This window comes from Eucalyptus grandis, chromosome 3, assembly GCF_016545825.1.
Source record: "Eucalyptus grandis isolate ANBG69807.140 chromosome 3, ASM1654582v1, whole genome shotgun sequence".
Classification (NCBI taxonomy): domain Eukaryota; kingdom Viridiplantae; phylum Streptophyta; class Magnoliopsida; order Myrtales; family Myrtaceae; genus Eucalyptus; species Eucalyptus grandis.
Genome location: NC_052614.1, coordinates 62268104 through 62282297, shown reverse-complemented (window position 1 = coordinate 62282297; position 14194 = coordinate 62268104). Strand labels below are relative to the sequence as shown.

The window sequence follows — 14194 nt, the reverse complement described above, 5'->3', positions numbered from 1 at the left end:
ATTTGTCATTCTATAAAACCCGCTTATGTAAAGTAAGAAATTTTTACACTGCGGGTGCACTTAACAAAAATGTATGGAAATATGTTGTTTGCAGAGAAGGGAATGGTGGAAGAAAAGAAAAAGAAAAAATAAAAATTTCCATAAAATTTCTGACGTCATAAAGTTTGGAAATGAGGACGACATCCGGGAAAAGAGGAGGGCACGTCATCTCTACAGCTGGAACTTTGGCTCTCTCCCCAGGTCGATTATAAAAGGAGAAGATCCATGGGAGCAGAAACCAACTTCGACTTCAACCCCTTGAAATTACTTCTCCGCTTTAGAGTTTTACCTGCTCGCGGCACGGCAAGGAAACCTCCATGGATATCCAAGACAGTTCGATTCCGAAACCATCGCCAGGTATGTTCTGTTCTTTCCTTTCTTTGTTCTGATTTCATCACAAAAGGTGATGGAAAAATTGGAAAAGTGTCGCTTTTTTGGGGGTTAATTTGGGCCGAACCTGAGGGCGTGTTTGATCTGAGAAAATTTTCCAATTTCCTGTCTTTCTTTCCACAAGTTTTCAATGAAAATACGTTTGGTAGAAATTTGGTTGTCGTGTTTTCGACGTCTGAACTTTAAAACTCAAAACGACCAAAAACGACAGTATTTTTACGAGGTTTGCTTTAAACAACTACACCAAACATGCTTCTATAACTTTCATTCCTGTTGAGTGTTGACAGCTCTTACTTTTCACACTCCAACCATCTTTTCAAGAAAATGGAAGTTGAAATAAGGAGCAAATTTCACTAAAACATTTTCGTAAACCGATGAGCTGATTTGAGGCAAAAATGTCGATTCGACTAAGCTGGAACTCATACAATTATAGTTGTGCTCTTAATGCGAGTCCAGGGTACCTAAAATCATGCATTGAACTCAAGTACGTATCCTAAAAGACATTGCTTGACTTCTAAATAATTTGTAAAGTCCAACTAAATCATCAGAAAAAATTTTCTTTTTGAAAGATAGCTTACTTCCGAATTATTAGGGGACGCAAAATTCTTTGTCCTGGTAATTTTAACAAATTGATTTAAATTGTCGCCATAGAACAGTATGAGGATTGGACTCATAGCCAAACAAAGTATAAAGGCTACAACTGAGATTTCCCAACTTACCAAGGCCAAACAAATCTAATTTCCTCATGCTAAAAATGCAAAAGCTAATATAGCTTATCTAGGAAAAAGTGTTAGAAAAGTCATCAATTTATTACAATTTAGTCATAATTTTTTTTTTGGTAAGTTCCTAAACTTTTTATTGGTACCAATTTAATCTAAATTTTTTTGATCTAGTGCTAATTCAATCAAAATGGCTGATTTTGGCCAAATATTACTAATATGGACGCCGATTGGCTGACTCAGGATAACTTTTAATAATTTTTTACATATTTTTTGCATTTTTAATTTATTTCCTTTTCCTTTTTTTTTTCCTTCTCCTCATTCTTCCTCTAGTTGGTTACTAGACTACTAATATCGGCCAAAGGCAAGAGTTGGCAAGGTCGATGTTGTTGGCCTTTGGCAAGCCTCACTAGCCACTGGTGAGGCTTGCCCTCGTCGGTCATGGATGAAGCTTGGCCTTGCCAGATCTGGCAAGGTTGGAGCACTCGCTAGAAGCTGTGAGGTCGTGCCTATGAGGGCTCGAGCCCTTACTAGTGGCTAGATGAGGCTTGACCTTGTTTGATCTAGCGAGGTTGGGCCTTACCCATGGCCGGTGAGACCATCCTTACAGCCTCTGGTGAGGGCTTAACCCTCGTTAGTAGGACCTCAACCTCGCCGGTCCTCACCTTTGGCTAGTTGCCAAGGTTCGAAACCGGTTGAAGCGAGGAGGAGAAGAAAATAAAAGAAAAGCAAAAAGAAAATAAAAAATTTGAAAATATTGTGAAAAGTTGTCCACGTCAATACTGACAATGCCATGTTAACCGACCGGCGTCCACGTCACATTGATGCCATTGAAATGGGGAGGACCAAGATTCAGAAGCTTGTAAGCAACAAATGGACTCCCTCGCGCCCCAACAAACTACTCCAATTCCCCTGTGTGGACCATCCAGGAACTTGTGTCGTGCAAATAAGTCGTGCGGGATCGGATTAACCATCCGGTGCTCGTGTTTACATCAGAAGCGTGATGATGCTTCGCTAGCAACTTGACATGGACCATTGTGAAGAATACTATATTGGGGAGAGTATGAGATTTCGCTTTATCAGAAAGATGTTCAGGGCATAAAGGTCTCCGAATTGCTGGTTCAAAAATTATCCGATCAAAATTAGCCGAAAGGACTTAATTGGCTATAAACCAAAAGGCTTAGGACTAAATTGACACAAACATAATAAATTTAAGACTTTTTAGACACTTTTCCCACTAACTGATTCATTTTTCTTGAGCCCATGAGTGTGACTATTCCTTTCAAGTGAACCGTAAGCATACACAATGTCGTACAAAGCAATTTCATCAGGGCAAAACAAACGGGTTCTACATAGTTAATTACTTATCTTTAAGAGACTGCACTAGACTAATCCCTTTAATACATGATCCCTAAACCATTCAATTTACAACAGTCATCTCCCAAAAATAAATATTACCATAGTTTTGAGTGAAAAATTACTTCTCAATGAAAGTGGTTGTCACTGTCATGACAAAGCTTAAGATAACATTAGAAAAGAAAATTCACTAACACATAGTGCAATATACATGCATGTGTCACGGGCCGAGAGTTTCCTTGGCCTCGGAACGACCCGTGGGCGCCCAACGAGCGGAATTCGCCAGGCCAGCCCTTTCTTTAGCTGTTCCACGAACAATACGGTGAATGATTCTTCGTACGAGATCCTACCACGCCCAGCTTCGCTCGGGCGTCTAGTCCATCGAGTAAGACAACAGTTCTCTTTAGGCACAACAACTGGTTTCGGCCTGCCATGGCCTCGTCAGGAGAGCGACATAAGCTCTCGACCAGTTTGTGCACGGGAGGCCTACCCCGTCTTCAGAGCTCCTAAGTGATATAATCTTTCTATCCTAGAACTCCTAGCACCAACCGTCCTGACGCCACTCCCACGGACCAGTTGTGTTCTACCCTTCTGCCTTACTCTCTTCACTAGATAACCCCAAGCCCCCACTCACAAGTGTCACGGGTACGGGAGGATTCACGGACTGTGACACATGGCTGTACATTCTTGCCACAAAAACAAGGAAGATAACATGGGTTTTCTAAGAAAAATTAGATCAATTCTTTTTCCCAACCATTATATCTATCCAATAAAGTTAAACGATACACTTATTTAAGAAAAAAATCCATGCAATGCATTTCTATGAATGTTGTAAACTTATATATTGTATAGATGGTGACTTATTTATTAATTTTATTAATTGATAAAATCGATATGATTAAATAAATTCATAATTTTTATTTATGTATAGTTCTATTATAGTTATGAAGATACATAAATTTTGTATGAACTTAATTTATGAACGATATCGCAAATAAGATTAATGGCACCGAGATCTCGAAATAACTCATCATCTCTATTAAGTTTGACATTAATTTTTTTTAAAAAAAATTTACCATCTAAGTTTAATACAGAAAATTCCAGGCACCGAATGACATGATACTACTCATGTATGCATGATCCAAAGCATACAAAGTGCAATTAATTTTTCTAAAGTTATTTATGTCCATTTCTCTTTTAGGTAACAAAGAGGTTCGAATAGACTTGAGTTCAATGGACATGGCAACTGATCAAGCTTGCCAAGACAGTTGCAAAACAACCAGAGGTTTGTCACTTTGAACTTTTAATTTTTGTTTTTCATAAATCTTGTGTTTCAGGCATTTTAACTTTTTCAATCCCAAATACTTCAAGTTTCAGAGCATACATATGCTGACATATAAATTGAAGTATAAAATTTTTATAATTTTTGATATCTGAATAGTATCTTGAATTATAATTGAGAAAGCACCCCCCAAAAAAAAAAAAACTTTTTACTTCCAAAAAGTAAAAGAATGTGCTCATAATTTACTTAACGATATCATGGATAAGATCAATGGCAATGAGACAAAAGCTTAGTAAAATCGCATTGTCCACTATATGAAAGCTAGAACGTCCCACTAATTCATGATACAATTTCTATCTCGAAAAGGAAGTTGTGATCTTTGTTAAGTTTAACGTTAATTCTTTTTGTTTAGAAGTTTACCATCTAAGGTTAATGAAAAAAAAAATCCATGCAATGATTGAGCTAGTATGCATGATATAAAGCATGCAAAGTGTAATTAACTTTTCTAAGGTTGATTATATTTGTTTCTCTTTATGGTAACAAAGAATTTCACGAAGAAGGGAGTTCACAAGGCATGGCAACTAATAAAGCTTCCCAAGACGGTTGCAAAACAACCAGAGGTTTGTCACTTTGAACTTTTATTTTTCATAAGTCTTGTGTTTCATGGATTTTGACTTTTCAATCAGAACATTTTAAGCTTCAAAGCATACAATACTGACATATAACTTTAAATAAAAAAATTTCATAAATTTTAAAATCTGAATAATATCTTGAATTATAATTGAAAAAGTCCAAAAAGACATACTTTTATACTTTCAAAGAATAAAAGAACACGCTCATAATTTATGAATGATATCGTGGATAAGATCAATGACAACAAAAAATAAAAGCGCACTAAAAACAGATCATCCAATATATGGAACCTAGAAGGTCCCACAAAACTAATTCCTAATTTGATACCTATATTAAAAAAATAAAAATAAATAAACTCATGATCTTTGCTAAGTTTAACGTTGATTTTTTTTTTTTTTTTTTGCTTAAAATTTTACCATTTAAGTTTCATGCAATAAATTCCATGTGATGAATGAGCTTGATCATGTATACATGATCAAGAGCATATAGAGTAAAATTAATTAGGTTATTTATATTCATTGAATTTTTGGTAAGAAAGAGTTGCACGAAAACGGACTACGAAGGCATGGCAACTTATAAAGCTTCCCAAGTTGGTCGCAAAACAACTAGAGGTTTGTCTCTTTGAAATTTTAATTTTATTTTTTCATTAACCTTGTGTTTAATGCATTTTGACTTTTTTTTAGTCCAAATCACTTTGAATTTCACAGCATACAAATGCTAACATATAAACTTACAGACAATATTTTCATTTTTTTAAAATTTGAACAATATCTATAATTGAGAAAGCCCAAAAGAAATACTCGTTTACTTCCAAATAGTAACAAAATGCACTTATAATGTATAAATGATATTGCGGATTAGATCAATGGCAACTACAAATTAAAACTCACTAAAAATGCATCGTTTGATATATGAAACTTAGAAGGTCCCACAAAACTAATTCATGATTCAAGACCTATTTATAAAAACTCATGATCTCTGTTAATTTTTTTTTTTTTTTTTTTGTTAAGAAATTTACCATATAAGTTTAATGCAGAAAATTCCACTGCAATGAATGAGCCTCATATAGTCATGTATACAAGATCTAAAGCATACAGAGTGTAATTAAATTTTGCAAGGTTAACCGTATTCATTTTCAAACACAGCAATCAAAACTTTACCAAACGTATTTTTATTGACATATTTGGAAATGAAAAGTTTGGAAAATTTCCATTTTATAGCTATATATATTACACGAAAACCTTTGGATGGCGCTATTTTCATCCCTTATCTGATTAAATGCACTCTAATGGTCACCACTCCCACATAGGAAGAGGAAGGTGGGGGGTTCAGATCTCCACATTCTCAAGGGGGTTGGGGTGAGGATGATATAGCTTCAGGTGTGGGTTTCGACTCCCACACCTTATATGGAGACATGGCAAAAATCTGAGAGTAAGAGTTAGAGTATGAGTAGAGTAAGACCGACAAAACAAAAAAATGCACACCATTTTCATAAAAAAGACAAAGTTGCCATTAATTATTCAATTGCAATTTAACTAGTCACCCCAATTTATTTATTTATTTATTTTGGTGAAGTTTATCTAGAAAAACGAGGTAGGTTCCAAGTAGTCGCCCCAATTTATTTAATTTCCTTCTTTTGTTAGTTTTTCTATTTCCGTATAGGATTTAGTTGTCATAATTGAGAATATCACATGTTTTGTTCTTGTTTATTGTGGATATCCCATATATTAGATGCATTATGTTTTCTCTTTATTTTTAGATTTTGCTTCCATAAAAATTAATTTTGTTGAAAAGAGAAATTTCTAAGAAACCTAGTTATTTTCTACATTAAGCAAATCTATGGAATTGAAGTTTCGTACTTGTGCCTTTGGGCCAGACAAAATTGAGGCACTCGTTTTTGCATATGGCGTTATTTGGCTAGAGCCTTGCAAATTAACTTGCATGAATAGCTTGCCTAAGTCCAAGAAAGAAGTGGCTTAACTTGGTAAAGACTCCATTGGTGTCAAGGGACGGAATGAACTTTATCATAAGAAAGAGAGACAAAGTTACATTAAAGCAACGGTTCGATCACTTGGGAATGAACCTAATGATCTGTGGTCTTGGAGTCTGAGTTTGCTTGCCAACTTGTGTAGGTCTAGCTTATATTCCCAGTGATAATCATTTTTACTCAAGTAATCCAACCACTATAATGTAAAATAATAATAATAATAATAATAATAATAATAATAATAATAATAATAATAATAATAATAATAATAATAATAATAATAATAATAATAATAATAATAATAATAAAAAAGAAGAACAAGTGATGCTTTACTTGCACTAGGTGTAGGGGTTGCCTTTATATTAGGGGAGGTACTTCTATAAAAAGATGGAATGAACTCCGCTTAGGGGGACCAAAACTCTTAGATAATTAGATATCTTACCCATTTTTGCATCCTCCACCTACTATGTTTTTGAAAGACTACAACGAGGAGAGCAACCCAATGGCGCTGCAACCGAGTGAAATACAAGGAGATTCGAATCCTGTAGAACCACCACCAGGTCCATATTTATGTTCCAACCCAGAAAAATTTATGGCATAAGTGATGTGGTCTTATAAGTTCTTTGTTTCCTTTATCTAGTTTGGCCGCAGATGTAATTGGAACTAAATACAGGGACGAAAAATAAATAAATTTCCTACAACGAACTAAAAATGCAAAAGCAATGTGTGCCATCAAATACAGTTGACTTGATTCAAGAAAACAGTAAGCAAAAGCAAAAAGTATTACTCAAAGTCAAATCTCCTAAATTTGGTATGACTTGGCTGCAGGAGTTCCCTCGTAGTTTTGGATGATGATGCGACTGCTTTTTGTCAATCCTAGTTTCGTCGCTCATAAGAACTCAATGAGCAGTTCATCAAAATTAACTACCAGAAAATTTCCTCTTATCGGAAAGTTTTGTCCGAGCAATCACCTGGCGAGGACTAATTATTTTCCATGTCTACTTGATATGCAAATCGGATGGCAGTTGGTTGTCCAACAAAGCAATTCCGTCAAGAGCGCACCGCAAAACAAACGGGTTTTGAATATTTAATTACTTATCATTAAGAGACTACATGAGACTCATCCTTTAAAGACATGATTCCCGAGCTAATCAATTCACTATAGTCATCTCCCAAAAGGAAATCATGTTGTTGTTCTAAGCCAAAAATAATTTGTCAATAAAAATGGTTGTTACTATTATAAGTGATGAAACTTTTAACACTTCTAGTGTCCTTATACCTATTTTTGGACTAGACAAAGTGAGATGCTTGTTTTTGTCGATAGCTTTGTTAAGCTAAAAGCTTGCAAAATAACTTGCTTGAATAACTTTCCCAAGCTCGAGAAAGAAGTAACTTAACTTGGTAAAGACTCCTTTGGTGTCAAGGAATAGAATGAACTGTATCATAAGAAAGAGAGACAGAGTCACCCTCATGTAATAGTTCAATCACTAGGTACTGAACCTAATTATGTGTGGCCCCAAAGCCTCAGCCTACTTGCCAACTTGTAAAGGTCTAGTCTTTATTTCAAGTGATAATCCTTTTTACATTTAAGTAATTCAACCGTTTCTATCCAAAAGAAAAAAAAGGTAATCCACTCGCTATAAAGTGAATACAAAATTATATGTTTTACTTGCTCTAGGTGTAGGTTTACATTAGGTGAGGTACTTGTATAAAAGGAAGGAATGAACTCGGCCTAGGAATTTGTTCAAAAAAAAAAACTCGGCCTAGGAAGACTAAAACTTAATTGAATATCTTACTCATTTTTGCATCATCTGTTTACTTTGTCGTTGAAAGATTGCAATGAGGAGAGCAACCCAATGGCGCCGCATCAAAGTGAAATACAAGGAAATTTGAATCCACCAGGTACATGTTCATGTTCCAAAACAGAAAAAATTATGGTATAAGCGATGGGGTCTTATAATTTCTTTGTTTCCTTTATCTAGTTTGGCGGCATATTTAATTGGAACTAATTACAGAGGCCGAAAATATGTAATTTCCACGAACTAAAAATGCAAAAGCAATGTGTGGCCACCAAATACTGCTAATTGATTCATTTTCTCGGGTCCGTGTTATGGCTATCCCTTTCAAGTAAACAGTGAGCACACAAAATGTATTACTCAAAGTCAATCTCCTAATTTGGGATGACTTGGCTCCACAAGTTCCCTTATAGTTGTTGATGAAGATCCCACTTCCTTTTGTCATCCTAGTTTCATTACTTACAAGCACTCAATGACCAGTTCATCAAGGTTAATTACCAGAAAATTTCCTATTATCAAGATAGTTTTGTCTAAACAATTACCTCATGAGGACTAATCAATTTCTATGTCTACTTAATACACAAATTGAATTTTCCGCTGATTGTCCTACAAAGCAATTTCATGATGAGCAAAGGGCTACAAGTTTGCATCTAAGTTTAATACAAAAAATTCCATGCACTGAATGAGCCTGATACGAGTCATGTATACATGATCTAAAGCATGTAAAGTGTAATTAATTTTTCTTAAGTTATTTATGTGCATTTCTCTTTTTGGTGGCAAAGAGTTTCGCATAGACTTGAGTTCATTAGACATGGCAACTGATCAAGCTTGCCAAGACAATCGTAAAACCAGAGGTTTGTCACTTTGAACTTTGAACTTTTGTTTTTCATAATTCTCGTGTTTCATGCATTTTAACTTTTTTAATCCCAAACATTCAGAGCATACAAATGTTGACATATACATTGAAATATAATCTTTTCATAATTTTTTAAAATCTGAATAATATCTTGAGTTTTTCTAAACCGTACAAACTGTAACTAATTTTTCCAAGGTTATTTCTCTCTTTGGTAATAAAGAGGTGCACGAAGAAGGAAGTTTTGAAGACCGGTCAACTCTTCTTTTAGAAGACTATGAGATGTGGAAGAAGCAAAGGTCCAGCAAGTTTAAATCTAAAGGTTTGTCACTTTAAACTTTTAATTTTCATTTTTCATATATATTATGTCTTACGCATTGACAGTATTTAATTCAAAACATTTTGAATTTAATTGCATATGATCATTAAAAAATTGGAATTTCACAAACAAGATGGATGCACACGTGAAATAAACTAGTGTAGATCCTGTCCAACCGCAAAACTTAAGTTGATAAGAGGAGAGAAACTACATGTATATAAACAGCATATAACTCTCATAATTAAGTGCCGTGGGATATTTCAGCATGCTAATATATTAATTCAAATATAATTTCCACACCAATTTTAAAATCAAAATAATATCTTGAATGATAATTAAGATAGCTCAAGTGAAAAGTATTTTTTCACTTACAAAGAGTAAAGGAAGGTGAAAAAGGTTCGTTGAGTAAACCACCGCCTCTTCGCTTGCATCTGCATTTTATTGGAACTTTGAGCAAGCACAATGATTACACTTGACCTAAAAAACAAGGAGTGCAAAAGCCTCAATTTGCAATTTTTGCAGTCTCGCCGAAAGCGGTGGTCAATAAAGACTATCGATTATGGTTTCAAGCCGCAGTGAAAGGTGATTGGAAAGAAATCGAGATGATCCTCAATAAAAACCGCACAGCAATGATAACCGGCGTTATGAAAATAGAAAGTGATGACTTAACTATGCTCGATGTTGCGATTATGGCCGCACAAGATCAGTTGGTCGAGAAGTTGGTCAAGCACTTCCCTCCAAAATGTGAAGATCTCGATCCTAAGAGAGTCCTCGGCTATGCTGCTCGGGGAGGAAGAGTAAGGATGGTAAAGGCATTAGTAGACAAATTTGATCCCGAACCTACAATTATTTACAAAGCCCTAAAGTCTGCTAATGAACATGCTCCTGATCGTAAGGAGGTTATATGGTACCTGGCCAGGAGGCTAAAATGTACCCCGAAGGACAAAATCATCCGCAGACTTATGTTTTCCGGCCATATGGGTACGATTTTACACTTTCTCGTCTTATCTCATTTCCTTTGTTGTTTACTTGAATTAACTTTTTTGTTGTTGTGTCCCGAAAGACATATGCCTATATTTAGCTCGCAAATACCCCGGCTCATTGAATTTCGAAGACACCGAAGGCGTGATGTTTTTGCAATTCTTGGCATTAATGAGTGGTTACTTCCGTAGTGGAGCTGGACTCAATTTTTGGGAAAAGCTTATTTACAAATGTAGGTATTGGTTGCGCTCCTTTAGTTAGATATGTACAATTCGAGTAACTCTATTCACATGATAGTCACTCTATCTGTTCCCATATTCAGTTATCCCTCTATACGTGGTCGACACATTATTTGACAACTCCAAGAACACGAAGATAGCTCAAGGTACTTCTATTGATATGCTTAATGGATGGAATAACACACAAAAAAAAAAAGCATATCATTTAGGGATCTCGTTGACAAAAAAAGTTAGAAGACGTGGACTACATCTACGCATGCAAATTGATATTATAATCATGATGTATGTCACAAATTTAGATCTAATGTAATATTTGGAAAGTTAGTGGAGATATCTTACTCAATGTCAAATTGCCAAGTAGAATTATTGAGAGTTGTAGAATTTGGATTCGAGGAAATGAAGGTTGATTGATCCAAGTTATTTTTTAACATAATCAAGCATTATAAAATGGAAGCGATTTTCATTCCATGAGTGCAATATGTATTTTTTGATTTGTCACCGATTCCTAATTTGCTGATATGATTCTTCTCTCCTCTTCGTGGTGGTGGCACTACTAGTACTTAACAGGATCGAGACATCACTCTGGAATTTTGCCACAATACCAGGTACACAAAACTGCCATGTTATAAACAGAAAATGACATCATTCCATCCATAGGTAGAGACCTCTAAATTTAAAGTGTATATTGATACTTCCAGTGTATCCCCTTGAGATTATAGTTATTTATGTGGACTGGCTCTCAATTTGTATATCATAATACGGTTCATTCTAATCAATTGAATTTGAAGTTTAAACTTTACATATCCATAAGGCGAATTTGTAATAATATTCAAGCAAAAATGGGCCTATCAATCCATTGCTGAATCTAACCATTTTTTTTTTATTTTATAAAAAGAACTCTCCTTTTCTTGTATTAGATTTTGCGTGTTCATCACATATCTGTCTATTCTCCGATGCATGCATTTTGATTTTCAAGCCATATCAAGTTTGTTTTCTTTATTTATATCTGAAAGCCATTTTTTTTCTCTCAACTCCCCTATATGTATTTAAGAACATAGCACAAATGTGAAAGCTTCTACAACCTTTTAATTCTTCATCCTTGGGAAAATTGTTTATCTGATGTTACGTGCAGCACCTTTCATCAAAAGGATTGGAGAATTGAAGTTTAAGCACAATTGCTCGCTTCACTTGGCAGAACTATTTCTTATCGAGATGAAGAAAAAATTTGATGATTGTGAAATCCTCGGGATTCTATTGACTTCAGATGTTCTCCTTGACGCTGCATCTCGTGGAGTCTTTGAAATTCTGGATTTATGTCTCAAATATTATCCGGAGTTGTTGTGGAATAACAATTTTGAAGAAAAACTGTACAAAGAAATTTTGGAGGGACGGCACGTTGATTTGTATAGACTACTGCGCGGACAGAACCCCGTTCAATGTTTCGTTGACACAGATAATTCGACGAGAATCGCCCAATGGAACGCTCTGACCAAATGGTCACCAAGATGTGTATCCCCAGACGTTTCTGGAGCAGCTTTTCTTCTGCAGAGGGAACTTCACTGGTTTCAAGTCAGTTCTCCTTATTTGTTTGCCTCCTTTTTGTGTTCTTCAATTGACATTTACATTGATGGGCGTCCTTTATTTTTATGAAGACACGGGGTATGGGCGCCACTGTTTCTAAATGGCTGAAATTTCAACCGCATAAAAGAACATTATGGGAAATTTTTGTAAAAGAACGGAAAGAGTTGTTCGAGGAGGCACAGCAATGGATGAAGTATACATCGTCATCTTGTAGTCTCGTGGCGACTCTCATCATTACGGTAGCTTTTGCTGCAGCTTTTACAGTACCCGGAGGCAACATTGACAGTATGGGGATCCCAATATTTCTTAACAAGGGCTCATTTATGGTATTTATGGTTGCAGACAGTTTCGCTCTCTTGTCCTCTGTCACTGCCACCTTGATGTTCTTGACTATCCTAACTTCACGCTACACAATCGAAGATTTCCTCCACTCACTACCGAGAAAAATGGTAATGGGCCTCACTTTTCTCATCCTCTCTTTGGCCTCTATGCTGGTAGCGTTCAGCTCTGCTCTTACTATCATCTTGAGCGAACGATTCAAGTGGATTTATATCCCAATTACTTTGTTAACTGCCTTCCCTATTGTATTGTTTGCAATCCTACAGCTTCCCTTGTATTTTGAAATGGTCGAATCCACTTATTGGCCTCGTCTCGGCCGTCCCCTGAAGGTTTATAAGTGATCTCTATTATTATTGGACAAGGACATGTGATGTAATCTTTCTTTGTACTTGTTACTGTGTGTGAAGTGTGAATAGCATGGACTGTACTAATGTTTTATGACACTGGAAGCGTGACATTAGCGAAAGTATAATATAGGCTGCCAAGTGTAAACATTGTCTCAATGTTTTATTTGTGTACTTCATTGCTCACTTTCGTATTAAGGTGAACCCAATTTTCAAAAAAATTGGCAACATGGCCATCAAATATTTCAATGGGGTTCATCCATTCGAATAAGGCAATGATCCACACAAATTCTCTACAATACACAAGATGGCCACCCAAGTGGTGCCCCAATACAATAAATTTTTGATGTAGCAAACCGAGCAAACAACTATTTCAGTTCAATGGAAGCTCAAACTTTGAAATCAGTCGTCATCCACTGTCCACACCTCCACCTCATCCTCTCATCCAACTCTTTGGTTTGACCTCCGCCATCTTAATGTGCAATTTTTGCAGTCATACCAAAAGCGGTGGTTGATGACAAATATCGACAATTTTTTAAAGCCGTGTTGAAAGGTGACTGGAAAACTACTGAGGAAAAGCTCAATAGAGACCACGCAGCAATGACGGCCAAAATTATGACCATAGAAAGCAATCACTTTACTATGCTCGATATTGCGATTATGGCTGCACAAGATCCATTGGTCGAGAACCTGGTCAAGCACTTCCCTCCAAAATATAAAAATCTTAATCCCAACAGGGCCTTCTGCTATGCTACTGAGGAGGAAGAATAAGGATGGTAAAGGCATTAATAGACAAAATTGATGCTGAACCTAAAATTATAGGCAATGCATTAGAGTTTGGTACTCTATTTGCTCCTTCCCATCTAATGATACTTTGTTCAGCATTACTCTGGCCGGCCATTTGGGTAGGATTTCACACTCACTCATCTCATTCCTTCACTATTTACTTGAATTAACATTTTTGTTCTCGTGTCCCAAAAGACTTATGCTTGTATTCAGCTCACAAATTCCGTGGTCAATGACATCCGAAGGCAGCTACTACAAAGTTTGTATAATCTTAACATTGATACTTCGTTTTCTCCACAGTGGAGCTAGACTCAATTTTTGGGAAAATCTATTTACAAATGTAAGTAGTTCTTGCACTTCTATTGTTAGATATAAATAAATATATATTAATTATTTCGAGAAATTCCATTTACATTGTGTTCAGTCTATCTGTTCCAATCTTTAGGTATTCCTCTATGCTTGGTCGATTCATCAGTTGACTACTCCAAGGACACGAAGATGGCTCGACGTATTTTTATTGATTTGTTTACTGGATGGACTTACACAAAAG

General features: G+C 35.8%; 1 protein-coding gene across 5 annotated transcripts; it reads left to right on the top strand.

The window, feature by feature from the left end:
* The first annotated feature begins 287 nt into the window (after positions 1–287).
* On the top strand, positions 288–13044 carry LOC108958266. Of its 5 annotated transcripts, none has more exons than XM_039308373.1 (13): positions 288–396; positions 3706–3789; positions 4332–4406; positions 6886–6966; positions 8240–8308; positions 8985–9056; positions 9279–9377; positions 9897–10355; positions 10438–10587; positions 10678–10740; positions 11152–11199; positions 11790–12163; positions 12247–13044. In XM_039308373.1, the coding sequence occupies exons 1-13, from the start codon at positions 357–359 to the stop codon at positions 12853–12855; spliced, it is 2223 nt and encodes a 740-aa protein (XP_039164307.1). In that variant the 5' UTR covers positions 288–356; the 3' UTR covers positions 12856–13044. The 5 variants fall into 5 exon arrangements, with proteins under 5 accessions (XP_039164307.1, XP_039164306.1, XP_039164308.1 ...); XM_039308372.1 differs by having other exon boundaries at positions 11727–12163; XM_039308374.1 differs by lacking the exon at positions 4332–4406 and having other exon boundaries at positions 11727–12163.
* The last annotated feature ends 1150 nt before the right edge of the window (positions 13045–14194 follow it).

What these genes read in the sequence shown, in the direction of transcription:
- LOC108958266 (XM_039308372.1), top strand. Translation starts at nt 357, where the DNA reads ATGGATATCCAAGACAGTTCGATTCCGAAACCATCGCCAG. An exon ending in CGGTTGCAAAACAACCAGAG is followed by an intron (nt 4,407 to 6,885) that starts GTTTGTCACTTT and finishes TGTTTTTGAAAG; the next exon opens with ACTACAACGAGGAGAGCAAC. An exon ending in GAACACGAAGATAGCTCAAG is followed by an intron (nt 10,741 to 11,151) that starts GTACTTCTATTG and finishes TGGCACTACTAG; the next exon opens with TACTTAACAGGATCGAGACA.